Source organism: Gobius niger (genome assembly GCF_951799975.1).
Source record: "Gobius niger genome assembly, chromosome: 15".
Taxonomy (NCBI): domain Eukaryota; kingdom Metazoa; phylum Chordata; class Actinopteri; order Gobiiformes; family Gobiidae; genus Gobius; species Gobius niger.
In genome coordinates, this window is record NC_136866.1 from 11,123,348 (window position 1) to 11,138,645 (window position 15,298).

General features: G+C 42.7%; 1 protein-coding gene across 1 annotated transcript in view; it reads right to left on the bottom strand.

Moving 5' to 3' along the window:
* man1a1 (mannosidase, alpha, class 1A, member 1) overlaps window positions 1-15,298 on the bottom strand; it is a 142,290-nt gene that overhangs the window by 33,838 nt on the left and 93,154 nt on the right. The window contains exon 5 of the mRNA XM_079572019.1: window positions 3,067-3,161. Coding sequence (XP_079428145.1) covers window positions 3,067-3,161 — 95 coding nt within the window. The remainder of the gene's footprint in view (window positions 1-3,066; window positions 3,162-15,298) is intronic.

A 15,298-nucleotide genomic window follows, 5' to 3' on the forward strand; every position in this document is an offset into this window, starting at 1 on the left:
TGACTTAGCAAGTACGGTTGGCACAAGAAAAATACAGCCTCTTATTGAAAGTAAGTAGCATATAGTATAGGAAGTACAGTTTAAGTGTAGCAAGTATGATTACATTTGCGATTCATGTTTTGAAATATACAGGGTTTACACATACAGGAAACAAGATATTCAGTTAGATTGCGATTACTTGTGGAGCCCAGGATCCAGCCGAGGAAGCACTGTAGCTCTTTTCGCAATCGGAGAACACTGTACGCCGATCAATCTGTTTTTATTTTATTATCTAATCTGGTCGAATGCAATTCAGGGGCTGTAAGATAAGATGGAACTTTATTGAAACACTGTGGAGAAAGCCACTCGGTGTGCGCGCAATCAAAAACACTTACGCGAGAAACACTCAGCAAAAAGCAGAGATAGATAATCACGCCGCAGGAAAATGTCGCTTTCATAACATTTCAATTAGAAAGCGATTGAACAGGCTCGACGCCAATCCAAGGTCTCGCACAGAAGATTATGCTACGCAATTAAATTATGACACTCGACTATAAACTTTTCATTTCCGGACAAACTTTAAATGAACATATGATACAGTGGGAGGAAAAAAGTGAGAACACCTTTTGGAATTTCTCACATTTCTGCCTGAATTGGTCATAAAATATGGTCTGATCTTTATTAAAATCATCATAATGAGTAATCAGTGTCTGCTTGAACTGATACCATCGGAACATTAACATTTGATCATGTTTTTATTGGCCATAACATGAACATTCACAGGACAGGGAGGAATAAGTGAGTACACCGCCTGAATCTCACTGAACTGCAGTTTGTGTGTGTGTGCATGCTGTGAATGTCTTAGTTTTTTTTTTTTTTTTTAGCAAAATATCTTGATAAACTTGTGAATTTATTTTTCTATTGATGATCGCACGTTGTCCAGGCCCTGAGGTGACAAAACAGACATTCACAACAGCGTGGAATAAGTAAGTGAACCCTCGTATTAAATAGCTGACTGACTCTTCTTTTGCCTTTCTGTGGTTGCAGATTAGATGCTAACAATGATCAGGATTAATCTTGGACCATTAATCTTTACAAAACTGCTGCAGTTCAGTGAGATTCAGGGGGTGTACTTACTTATCCTTCCCTGTCCTGTGAATGCTTACATGTTATGGCCATTAAAAATATGATAACATGTAATTGTTTGGGTGGTATTAGTTTAAAGGGGCTAGATGCAAGTTAGCCATTTTATGCTCACTACTGCCACCTCAGGTCATACGTGTAACTGCACCTTCTATATTAAGCTGGTGCATGACGGCAATTCGGACCCGAAGCAACAACTTTTTGAGTGATTTTAGAGGCAGTTGTGGTGAACAGGTCTGGGCTCATTCTACACATTAGGACATTGTTGGCACATGTAGGAGGAGGAAAATACATAATGTTCAAACCCCGTATAGGCCCTTTAACAGACACTGTTTATTCATTCTCATGATTTTGATTGTCAGAATCAGACCACATTTTATGACCAATTTAGGCAGAAATGTGAGAAATTACAAACGGTGTACTTACTTTTTCCTCCCACTGTATAACTAAATCCAACCCTGGCTACCTCTTTAAAAAAAACAAATCCAGTATAGGGCCTTTAGAGCCACTTCTCTGTGTCCGATGAGACGCCTAATTGAATCCGCCGTGCGTTGGATCTTCATTTGCAGTTGTGAGTGAGTGCGCGGGGCTGTGACGCGCGAGTTAGCAGCAGGCTATCACTGCTCGCTCAAGCAGATAAAGTCATCATGGCCACCGATCTGCTCGGGAGCCCCCCAAGGGAGAACCTTGCGGGCGCTCCCACAGAGGGGCAGGTAAGACCGCTCGCCGCTTTCCCTACGGGGCGCCTCCTGCACACACGCCTTTCCCCTCCCCCGTGAGAGAGTGACAGCGGGGCCCGAGTCCAGTCACCCGTCCCCGACGCAGAGAAAATTAATTTGTTACAGCGCGTTTATCGTCTTGACACGCCGCTTTTTAATTACCGGCTGACAAACAGAGGAGCGCCGTTGTCTCTCTCTCGGGGGGGGGGGAAGCGCGGGGTAGAAATAAAAGTGAATCGAGACGGCGGGTTGATTGACAGGGCAGGCTGGGGGTGCACCGCGGGGGGGGGGAGAGGCTCCGACCCTGACACCGAGCCCTTCTGTTTCAGTGGATTAATAGTATGTGGGTATTTCGGCACAGATGATGCGGCGACTCACACTGTGATTAAACGTGGAGACGATGAATTAGTCACGGCGCCATCTAAATAATACAAAACACAGAACTTTTATCGACGACAATGGCAGGCTCAAAATAGCAGCGGCAACTAAGCGCTCCAAATGGTTTAATTTAGAATGACTCGATATGTGGGCTCTACATGAAAAGACGCTCATTGGTAATCAATCAACAGTCCGGTCACACACAGACAAAAGGATGCTTTTTTTCCCCCCTCCTCTTTGCAACTTCTCCCTTTTGTAGTTTCTCCTGGATTTGATAAAGCGGCACTCGGAAATAACTACGTAAAGAAAGTTTTAAGAGTGACACGGCAAGTTTTCAGAAAGTTAAGCCTTCAAAGCCCTAATATCTGATGATGAAGCTTCTCACAGTGGGATTTAGTAGATCTAAAAGGCCAGAGACAAGAACATTATATTTATATAATTCTCTGCGCTCGCCTCGATTAGTATTCGATGTAGCGCGGGGCCGTAATAATGATGTAAAGTGGATTATATTGGGGGCAGCTCCGGAGCGGGCTTGTTGTGTGGAGCGGCGGGGACACTATTGGGACAGTCCTGTCACAGCGACACAGAGTAATAATAGGAGCCGCCGCGGCCTCTAACCCTGTGACAGCACTCAAAAGTTTTAGCTTGCGCAGCTTCGGAGACCGCCTCTGGTGTGAGCTCGCGAAGCAGCCGCCGAACTCCGCGGGCAAACACAGCGAGGTATGTGGAGTGCAAAAAAGTCAAAACAATCCTGAATGCATATAAGGGGTTTGCGATGCTGTTGATTGCTTTTCCACATAAGATGATGGACATGGGGAGTTGTGAGGGGGGGAGCAGCAGGACGTACCTTTTGAGGTTGAGCAGGGCCCAGGGGATCCCAGTGGGCGTCTTAAAGGCCGGCAGCAGCTTCTCTCCGAGCTCCACTGCTTTTCTGCGGAACACCTGGCAAAATACAGACAGAATATTAATACATGAGAGGGGGGGGTTATACTAGACAGTGGAACAGGCTTTTCAGTCAGTGGATAATACTGATCACGCTCTCACACAAACCAGTGTACAGACCAAAGACATTTTAACAATGTGAACAGGAGAAGCAGGAGTCAAACCCATCATTATTGGAGACTAAAAAGTTCAACCTAAGTGAGTTTTTGCACAGCGGCACTTATTCCAAAAACCAAATGAAAGACCGGCACCGCTTTAAATACCTGCATGAATATTCAGCGCTCAGACTCGAGCCAAAGGACACACAGGATATAAATTAGGGCTGGAAGTGGGTGACAATATACAGAGTGAAGGACTTGGATTCACTCCGGTGCATTGGACACTTCTCTCTAAAACCGCCCCCGTGGGTTTCATCGCTGAAAGAGGCCACAGGCAAAGACGGAATATGCAGGAGTTGGTTTTGATGCAATCCCACCTCCGCGAAGTTTAAGTATGTCGCGGTGGGCAATGGCACGGACATTCACAAATCTGGGACACTTTGTTTTTCCACACTCGATGGAAACCTTTCTATCTACGGCGAACCCCAGTTCCCTCCCCTCACCTCACACGACTCGCCGTAACCTTTTTACGTCTCGGACTCTTAAAGGAGCAGCTGCGGGTTGCCATAGTGTTTTGACAAGTGCCCTCCTGAGCCTCACTTCTATCCCCCCTCCCCCCCCCATCCTTTCTCGCCTCTGCCCCGTCTCTCTCACACCCCGCTGAGTGGAGCATCTCTCGAGGCGCTGCTGGGCTGCCAGATTTCTGACATACTGTTTGCTTTGTGTGTGCGTGCGCGTGTGTGTGTGTGTGTGTATAAGATAGTGGACTGTAGACTTGAGAGGGAGCTGGATCACAGCGGCTGAGCGCGATGTTGAACTAAACAACATCACTGGGAATGTTTGACACTCAACTGCTGATTCACGGCTTAAAACAAAATGCTGTGGGAGTTTGTGTGTAGTAATGCTCTGTGGAAAAGGGTTGAGTTCAGTTTCACATCAGTATTTGTCTGGTTTATTGTCTTACTTTAAATTCACGGCGGAATATTGCAGGTTATTACAGGTCGTCGACACAAGAGCAGCAGAAAGTAACATATAAAGCACGTAAATATGAAGGACAACACAACATGGCCGCCAGAGCAGGACATTAGTTCCAGAAGTTTATTATCAATCTATTGCCAAAAGTCATTAAAAAAGCCGGAATTATGAGTAGGGCTGGGTACTGTTAAACGATACCAGTATGGTACCAGAAAAAAGTCTAGGTACTACTGCAGACCCACTGTTGGTCCAGGGACAGAATTAAAGGGAGTGACCGTTTCAACTCAAATAAATTATTATTTTATTTTTGGCCATTTTTTTCTTGTTTTTCCCATTTTTCCCCTCTCATTTTTGCTTGTTTTTTATTATTATTGTTTTTTATTTTTTTTCCCCAGTTTTTTTCTTCCCAGTTTTTTCTCCAAATTGTTTATCCACATTTTTTCTTTATTTCTGCCACAATTTCTCCCAATTTTCACCAAATTATTTCCCATATTTCACACATTTCTTGACATTGGATTTGAACACGATATGGTAAATTGGTAACCTGGCTAACGCCATGCTGCTGTGTGCGCTCGAATCATTTCGAACTGCACAGCAGCCTGGGGACCATGGCCGAAAATTTCGCATGGATTTGGGAACCAATCACAGAACGAGGAGGGACGGATCAAACATGACAGCAGCAGACGCGACGCCATCTTTGGATCAAGCTTTAGACCTTGTTCTAAATAGTTTAGCACTAAAGTTTATTATTATTTTTTTTTTTACAGTACTCAGCCCTAATAATGCATGATGACATTTAAAAACTGCTCCTCATCATCGTCATGATGGTGACGGCCGCATGCTGCTCAGAGGTGAACAGGAGAGAAATGCAATAATCCTCAGCATTTCCCCACTAAGGCCTGGTCCAGGGTTCTGTATAATTCAGTTGCTTATTAAAGCTTGTTGGCAGTTTGCTTGATGGTCCTGGACACAGGGTGTGTTTAATTTATTCGACTGCGTGTCCCGGGGAGTGCTTTTATTCTTCCCCTCAGTGTGCTCTTGGCATTATTAAAGGCATTAATCAGTGGGATCTGACGCCTGGTTACGAGTGCGGCCCCGGACCCCTCTCCTTTACAACAATATAGTGCTGTAGCCTCGGCCGATATGGGCGCGCTAATGCTATTGAACACTTCGGATTCAAGCCACGCGCCGCGTTTCAAAACCCACCTGTAAGAAAAAAAAGCAAAATCTCATTTGTTTGCATCGAATGTTGTATTGCAACCTTGTGCTACACTCTCAAGACTGCAAGTGCGCTGCTCACAGAAGCTTAACAAAGAGGAGCCAACATGTCAAGACTGCAATTGTAGCTAGTCTAGTTGTTAGAAATACACATATTCTCTAGTTCTGTGCCTTTAAGTTATTAGATTTGTTATAGATACAGACGGCATCTCTGGAATTGCCCATATATGGTCATGTTTGAAGCTGTTGAACGGGAAAAATCTAAACTTTCTATAATAATTACTCTAAAACTACTTTAACAAAAGCTGAATTGTCAATATAGATTTCTACCTAATAAAGATATAAAGACACGGAGAGGAGCAAAGTAGTTCAACAGCCCATAAATACATAAATAACAGAGAATGCTAACATGGCGCTTCATGCTACATGCTAGCGCTAGCTATGACTGCTGTTTTTTTTTTTTTTGCTTCTACTGAACAGTCTGCTGTGAAAAAACATCCATATGGACCCGATTTGCACTTTACTTTATTTGTGTGTGAAAAATAACTTTATATTCTGTAAGAAAACAGCTAAAAAAGACAGAAAAATTGTGTATTCCAAAACACACTTCCTTCTGACTTTGTTGTTGATAGAGCTGAACATTTTTAGACAAACTTGTGAGTTGTCAGACAAGTATTGCAGTCATGATGAGATTTGCGATCAACATTCAGCAAAGGGCTTTACTTGGGAGAAGAATAGAATATGAACAGATGCATGAATTGTTTATTTCAGAACATCTTCATGAAGTTTGAAGCCCAAAGTTAAACTAGTTTATTATTATTCTTACCTCGATCCATGTAGTTTTGTCCAAAGACAACAGCGAATAATTTAATATAGACTGCCAGAGTCTTGTGGGATATTGTTACAGTTTCTCCTCGGCTTATCTTCTGACAGACCAAAGACACTGCGTCCCTTGATAATGCTAACAGGCTGCTCTGTTTCTGTAACAGGCTGGATCTAAAGCAGGACAAGTGTTATTTCACATCTCGGGAGGATGCGCACTTGCCTTTGTTTACTTTTCACTTTCCTAAAGCATTTGGATATAAGCTTAGCAAGTTGTTTTCACGGAATTAAAGCTGATTGCATTCTCTTCGACTTCAATAAGCAAATGGAAGACAGGCTGGATGACAAAGCCGAGGGAAAATGCATCGCTTCACTGGGCAATTAAAATTAGAGTATGCTTTTCAAGGTTTCATAAACCACGCCTGTGTCCCCAAATACAGGGCCTCTCAAAAGTAATAATACACCTTGAACTTTTGCACATTTTGTCATGTTTACAACCCTAAACATATAGATTTCTTTTTTTTTACTGAAAATGAAACATGATTCTGTTATTTTTTTTAAAATAGAAAAGTGAAAAGTGGGGCGTGCATAAGTATTCATACACATTTTTCTGAGTGCATTAAATTGCCTTTATAACATTCCTAATGACTGCAGAATGTTCACACCTTGCCCTAACCATTAAATAGAGGCCACCTGTGCGTAGTCTACGCTCAGTATAATTGCAGCTTTTCTGTGAGGGCCTCAGAGCTGTGGTCACTAAACAACATCATGAAGGCCAAGGAGCACACTGCTCATCATCCTGAGTGCACCATGAGGTTTCGCTGAAATGTAAAGTGCAATATAAATAAAATTTATTATTATTATTATTATTATTATTATTATTATTACCATCCCCAGTGTCAAATTTTCCTTAGTGGGGACTGGGGAGACTATAAGAATAGTTGTGAAGATGGATGGAGGAAAACCTGCTGGAGTCAGCAAGAGAACTGAGGCTGGGGCAGAGATTCACCTTCCAGCAGGACAATGACCCTAAACACAAAGCTAAATCTACAATGGAATGGTTTAAAAAACAACAACATATTAATGCGTTAGAACAGCCCAGTCAAAGTCCTGACCTAAATCCTATTGAAAATCTGTGGAAAGACCTGAAAACTGCTGTTCACAAACGTACTTATGCACACCCCACTTTTCACTTTTCTATTTTTTGAAAAATAACAGAATCATGGATCATTTTGCTTTCACTTCACAGCTGTCTGTTACTTGTGTGTGAACTTTTACTAAAACATTCAAAATAAAATCTTAATGTTTTTGGTTGTAAACATGACAAAATGTGCAAAAGTTCAAGGTATTAGTACTTTCGAGAGGCACTGTAAGTAAACATGTTTAACCTCCTAACCCATGCCCACATCTTCTCAAGTTCGGCTTTACCCAAATCTGTTTTTTGTCACTAGTTTGACGCTTTTCCTGTGCTTTTTTGTCACGTTTTTGTTGCGTTATTGTAGTTTTCAGTCTCGTTTTTGTCACCTTTTTGTTGCTATTTTCCCGCTATTTCTGTGATGTTTTCATTGCCTGTTTTGTTGTGTTTCAGTCGCTTTTTTTGCAGCGTTTTTATCTTTAGTTACGTTTTATGTTTAGTTAGTCATTAAACTGTAGTGCTGATCTGCATGAAAAAAGCCCACTCACTACAAATCGTATGATCCAAACTTTTCGACACAAAGTATCATCACATCAAATATTCAACCTTCCCAGTAGATGCATTGCTAAAGCATAACAGAAATGATCTTACAAAAATGAGCAAAGTCTAAAACTGCTAATGACCACAATCTGATAATGGACAGCTCCAAACATTTTAGTGTGCATGTTAAAGATCATTATGGGTGTTTTAGTCCACAATAACGGCCAATAATATTAGGTGTGAATGAAGCGCAGGTCGGTAAACAAGGCTTTAATAAGGAACATCAAGGCTCATCCGATAAGTCAATACTCCTTCAACACAGACATGACTGAGCACTTCCTGAAGGCTATGGATCTACTCTCACCTGTTCTTTCAGTCAAGCAGGAGAATGTATTGGAAAACACAACCCAGACAGGCAGCGCAACCATTATACATCTACACTAAAGTTAGCCAAGGTTTCTGTCGAGCTGTTGCTGCAAAGGTATAGATTTATAGGTTTGCACAAAAATGAATTATTCAAAGACAAGGGGCTTCTTTCAAAGACTTTACAAAAGAGTTGGAGGAAAAAGAGATTGCCTCATTGTAAACCTTGCTTCCTGTGAACATTAAAAAGGCCTATTACACGTATATATATTATAACTGGTCAAAAGAAGACGAGGAGCTCCAAATGTGTGTTGTCAAATACGCTACTAGCTAAACACATAGTCTGTTTTTAATTTGTTTTTACCTGCGTGCAGTTCAGATTTTCCGCTTCCGAGGGCTGGGATCTATAGACTGTGAGCACAATGAGACGTCGCCATCCGCTCGGACAGCTCCCTAACAAAGACGAATGTCCCGGTGCCGGCTGTGGGCGACCTCCTCCCGATGCGACACGTGGCCCAGATTACAGCAGCCCCTTCGGGACACCCTTTCCCGACTATCTGAACCTAATCTACATCAACAGTCACTTTCCCCCATTGGACCGTCCCCCCTCCCCAATCCCCACCCAGGCCTCTTTCAAAGCAGCAAGTGTTGACATTTCCGTGCTCCAAAGTCTCATTCTGCACCATGTTGCGGCCGCTTGTTAGTGTAGCTCTAGAGGGCAGAAAGTCAATACGGGGAAAACATTGGGATGAAGTGGTGTCGACTACATTTCTTTTGCGTCACTTCGTTTTTGTTCGGCTCGCGTGAAGATCTGTGTGACTTTGCCTCCAGTGACTCCACAAAAATATCTGGATTCAAACTTTTCCTCTCAATTCAGTGTTCGATAAAGTGATCTCGTGGTATTAATTATTAATTACACACATTCACACAGGCGAGGAGTCTAGCGCAACAGCATGAAGACGGCATCCACAACACCTCATATGATTCAGTACTTTTTCAGACGTCCAACAGTATCAGTCCTGTCAACTGTTTTGGGGGTAACAAATTATATTTTTTTCAGTAACTAAGGAAGATAACATATTACTTACACAAAATACAGTAATATATTGGTGATTACTGCGCTGACGGCAAATCTATTCTTGGATTGTGTGACTGCTCACGTACCGGTATTCCAGGGAAAACGTGGAAGAGCTTGGTCGCTTCTAACTTCACTCCATTAGGCCCCATAGAGGAGAGGCTGAATGCGAACAACATCTTTGGTCTTTTTGCGTGACTGAGCGCATAAAGACGAGACCTGTACGCATCAACTGGTCTAAGATCAGGTAAGAACATATCTTAGCATGGCCTGTTCCTTTAAACGTATGAACGAAAAAATAAGTTCTGCAGTTGTAGCTAATGTCATCAAAACAAAACACAGGAGAATGGAGGATAGGAAGGAAAAGTACTTTCTCTCAGTGGCATTTTTACTATTTTCAGCTTATCTTTTGCCAAAAGTAACTCAGAAGTAACTCAAAGTAGTGTCGCTCAGTTACATTTTTTAAATATGTAATACAAACATATTACATTATTAAAACTGCAACTACGAATATAGAATATATCACAATTTTAAAGCAACTTGCCCAACACTGCCAATCAATAACATTATGCCACTCAAGTTCTGTCAATGGTGTTTTTTTTGGGTAAGGTTTGGTGCAAAGTTTAGATGGAGGAGGCTGTATCAGAGCGAATGGATTGAAAGAGAAAAGCTACAGCTGTTTTATGAGCAATGCAAAATCCAAGATATCATCGAGGTCCCTAGGTAGTTCTAATCCCATATGATAAAGCTATAGATCAATAACAAACCAACAAAGTAAACAGGACTAGCTACAACTAAAGCAAGACCAATGCGGAGAAATAAAAACACCCTTTTATCGAACAAAATCAAGAAAACATGAACGCAAAAAGTACTCATAAGCACCACCGGTTATAGAAATACCCCAAATCCAACACATCCTAAACCCAGATCAGCAGCCGTTCCTCTGCATCGCGGGTAGAAGAGCCGTCTTAATCTTTTATGTTCTTTTGGAGTGAAAAATTGATCATCCGCTTCATCGTATTCTATTTCAAGTGTCGCCGCGCGGTCCAGACGTGTCGTATTTCAGCAGGTGAATTATACATGTGCTTGAGCGGCGCTGCCTGATGACTGTGGGCCGCGGGCGAGGAGAGTCTGACAGCTGTGGACACAAACAGGCAGTTCACAGGGCAGGTCCGCGCTCGTAGCACATCGCCTACTGTACTTCAGCTGCACTGGACGACGCGTCTCATCACACTGTAGTGGGCAATGGGTCTCAGTGTTGGTTTTTTGAAGGCCACGTGACAGCCGCTGCCATATCGCACTCCCTCGCTATTGTAAACAAACGCCAAACTCCAAAGGAAACAGGTGATTCACAAATACCGTAACTTTCACCACTCACAACTGTGATACTACTACGACAAGGAGTATTTGGAGAGTAGAATGAAGGTTAGGCAATGTCTTAGGCAATGTTCCCATGAGGCTGACAATATTCAAGAAAATCTTAAACAAAAAAAACAACAACCTACTGTGAATCAGGGTCAAAACGTGAAAAAAAGGAAGTAGATTATGAAAGGGATGAAGTTAAACCTCTGGTCCGAGGTGGCCAAAGTACTTCTTTCATAACTTGAGTAAAAGTATAAATACTACTGGTCAAGTATTACTCCAATATAAGTAACAGTTGAACATAGGGCTGTCACGATAATTACTATATTGACTTATCGTTCAATAAATAACAGATAAACGATACATTTTTGAGCTCGATATTTATTGTCCCCACTTCCCCTATTTTTTTCTTTCTTGAAACAAATTGAGCTTGTGTGGTATTTTAGGATATGATGATGCACTTTTAGAACTGAGGTTTACTGTCATTTTCATGCCTGAGAGTTGACAGTATCTAGTATCGTTATAGTCAATAATATAGTTTATCGTGATACTTTCCCGCCACAATATATCGAACTTCAAATTCATTCAGGTCATCGTGACAGGCCTAGTTGTACAGTCAAATTTTTACTTGCGTATTTGCTGTGGAAATACTGAGGTATTCAAAGTAGAAACTGCAAATCCGTTGAAAAAAGAGCGATGAAAATCAACTTGGGACAGGGAAAAACATTCTTCCTTGTTGTGAGTCAGTGAGATTTGACAGTAATCATTAACACTACTCAAGACAAGTACACTTCCTTAAAAACTAAGTAATCTGATCAAATGCTAAAGCCATAACAACGCTCTGATAAAGTTTGGAACCAGGTGCTGACAAATTCAGGTGAACAATAAAAACCTATGGACCTACATTAAGACATACAACGATGCTACAGAGTCCATATACGTAGCACTATTGAGCCACATTACTACTAAATCTAGTCAAAAGACAAGAAATGTACACTACTTTCCTGTGTGGAGCACCAAGCACAGTCTGCTCTCGAATATGTCTTAAAATTATGGAAATCCATGCCGCCTGATTGATGATGGTTCCTTTCGTGTTTTTAGTACAATCTCTCCCAGTCGGCTATTCAAACTCCGCGCAGTCCCAGACATCGTTCTCATTCGGCGCTCCCTCTTTGTCCCATTGTGTCCTCACCTCCGACTCAAAGGCTGCGTGTCCTTTTCTGTTTTATCACAGCTGACAGGTGCCCCACACCCGCACACACCGCCGCGCCGAAACCCGCCGAATCCTCTCCGCTCCCGTCTCATTTACATTCACACTCTCGCCGCTCATCGCGCCCGGGCGAGACGGTAATTATTTCGGACAGTAAAAGGTATTCATAGATGGAAGAATCTTCCATTTAACACCACAGTGACCCAGAGAGAATGCATTAAAGCGCCGCCACAAAAGCAGCCGGCACAAGGGGTCACGCTCTGTACCTTACGATTCAGGTGAGAGGTTTGTCGACGGCATTCTTCGCCTGGAGGCACTTGGCCAGCAACCGTTTTATTACCTTTGAGACGTTTGTGTTTGAGTGTACTGCGGCGTCTGGGTGAGGGGGGTCAGACGGTGGAGCAGTGCGGGACAAACACCCATACAAAGCAGAGAAGTAGAGTGCTCAGTTGTAAACATCTTTACTAATCTAAACACACTGCGCTGACTGTTTACAGGAATGTATGTGCTACATTTTACTGCCTACGACTGCACATGCTCAATAAATCAATATATGGTCATGTTTGAAGAACATGGAAAACAAAGAAGGGGAAAAAAACTTAACTTTATTCCATTTCTCCACCATTAGAGCTTTATATAGAAGCTGCAGTTACACATATGACCTGAGGTGGCAGTAGTGAGTATAAAATGGCCAACTTGCATCTAGCCCCTTTAACAAATGCTGAATTATGAATATATGTTTCTACCTAATAAAGATACAGAGACATGAAGAGGAGCAAAGTGCTTCAAGAGGGACAATACTAACCAGGAAGCTAACGTTGGCTTCATGCTACATATGCTAACGTTAGTGTCGTTTCTCTCACATTTTGCAGTGATAAAACATCCACCCGACTTTGGCTTGACTTTATTGGAATGTGATAAATATATTCCCCCAGTTTTGGTCCGCTAACACCTCAGTTTGCTCCTGCCATGCGTAACCTGTGTCATCTTTGACAGCAGCATGATTTATGACAAACAGATGAGTGCAGTTGTGAAGGCGAGCTTTTACCAAAGCATTCTTGTCCCGAGCTGACCTTGAAAAGGCGGTTCACGCCTTCATCAGCTCGAGGATAGATACGGCAATGGCCTCAACACTGGACTTAACCACTCACTCCTCAATCGACTTCAACTGGTACAAAACGCGGCAGCACGTCTCCTCTCCAACACCTCCAAACGCTCACACGTCACCCCAGTCCTCCGCTCGCTCCACTGGTCCTGGGGCGGCGTGGGGTGGAGTTTAAGGTCCTGCTGTTTGTGTTCAAGGCCATTAATGGTCTGGCCCCGGCCCACCTCGACGAATTAGTAACGGTCTACAGACCAGTCAGAACTCTGCGCTCCTCTGAACACACCTCGCTGGTCACTCCCAAGATCAAATCTAAAAAGTTTGGAGGCCGGCCACTTGCCCACACCAGCACACCTTCGAAGCATCACTGACTTGAGCGTTTTTACATCACAGTTAAGACACATCTATTCTGCAGACAAGCTTTTGTGACAGATGTTTTTTAAGTACATTTGTGTTTTTATTTATTGATGTTTAATTGATGCTTTGGGATTCTTGTTTTCATACTGGAAAGCGCCCTGGGCACCTTCTGGCTGTTGCAAGGCGACATACAAATACAATTTGGCTGATTGATATATTTATGGTCTGCCAGAAAACGGCTAAAAAGAGTGAGTGAAAAAATTGCGACTCCCACAAGAGGTTTTCTTCCCCCTCAGCTAGGCCACGCCTCCTTGTATGACTCATTGCCGTCTGTATGTTATGCTGGCGTGTATTTGATGGTAAGGAGCATGTTTGGCATCCCTGGGATGAATGTTTTGAGTTTACAAACAGTAAAGTTGCCCTCGTGTCGTAGCAGCAGTCTTGACTGTTCCGCAACATGGCTTTAAGTTGAGCTTATCACCAACATGTGCCTGAAAAGTGATTAGGAATAAGGTCTTTTAAAACTCTTTTTCTTGTGTTGTAAGGCTGCTGAAGGGTCAATCCTGCTATTATTCCAGCGCTTATAAAAGGTTGTCTTAAAGGGTAATCACATAAGGGCACAGACTATTTTTAAGTAGAAGAAACAATGTTAGAAAAGGCAAACTCGTTTTCGGAAACTTTTTAATTTGAGGTTTTTAAGGGAGATTTGACCTGGAGCTACTGTAGCATTACATAATGATCTTTGTTTAATTGGTGGCTCTTATCTTCAGATGTGTTTAAAGACTAGTTTAAAATTTTCCTGTCGAGATCAGATGATGAAGTGCTTCGCAACCCCAACCAAAGACTTTCAAACTTCGTCCACATTTCGAATTTCACAGAAGTTGCCTCAGCCCAGGTCCCAAAACATCCTGAATCTTCTCACGCATGCCTCCAAAGTTTATTTTAGTTTACTTTGCTCTCGCCGCCCGGCTCATGAATAAAACGGTCTGTTCAAAGTTATTAACTCAAAGTCTTGGCTACAAAATAAGGTTTGCTTTTCGCAGGTAGTTTCAGAGAGCAGCTCGGGGGCCCGCCGAGGAAAAGGCACACTTTTAATCTGGTGATAACCAACAAATTAAAACACTACTGTTCTTTTTTTGTCGTCGGGCCAATTCAAATCGAGTTTACTTTGGGAGAAGAATCAGTGGGTCATATGCAAAAAAGAAACTGGTCGTCATCAGGGCACACAATAGTTTAATCTGTCTAAATAAAGGACTTTTATCTATCTATTGCCTCAGATGTGTGACTTGGCCCAGGTTGGCCCATCCACATCGATTGTGCTATTCTATCTTTATGAACAGCCATGTTTTTGCTCCCTCCATCCTCACTGCGCTCACACGATGTTAGCTTCATGTCTTACACTGAGCGACGCTGGAGACCTCTGACAGACACCAATGTTTCCATGTAGCATTAGCCTAGCCTTGTGTAACTGACAATATCCATCTGCCGCATCCTTGATAACATTCGGTCGTCTTCTTCGCTGAGTCGGCATCCTCCTTCCTGTTGGGCCCTTTTTTTTGACTTGCTATGGAAATGAACAGGACCGGAGCGCGGGGCATTAACATATAAAATTGCCATCTCCGTAGGAAAGTTGCGGCGGCGAAACACGGAGATGGGCCCGGGGATTGAAAACTGCAAGGTGAGCAACAAGCGGAATTTAATTTACTGCTGTGTCATTCGGAAATGCGCCTTTAATACCGCCGTTTTAGTGAACACGGAGCTCCATAACTACGCAAGAGTGAAATTAAGCGTCAGTGGGGAACTTAAAACATTTTTTTGTTTTGTTTGTTCACCTGAGCAGCTGAGACGCAATCGCACCTGACATTTTAGCGGTATCTCAA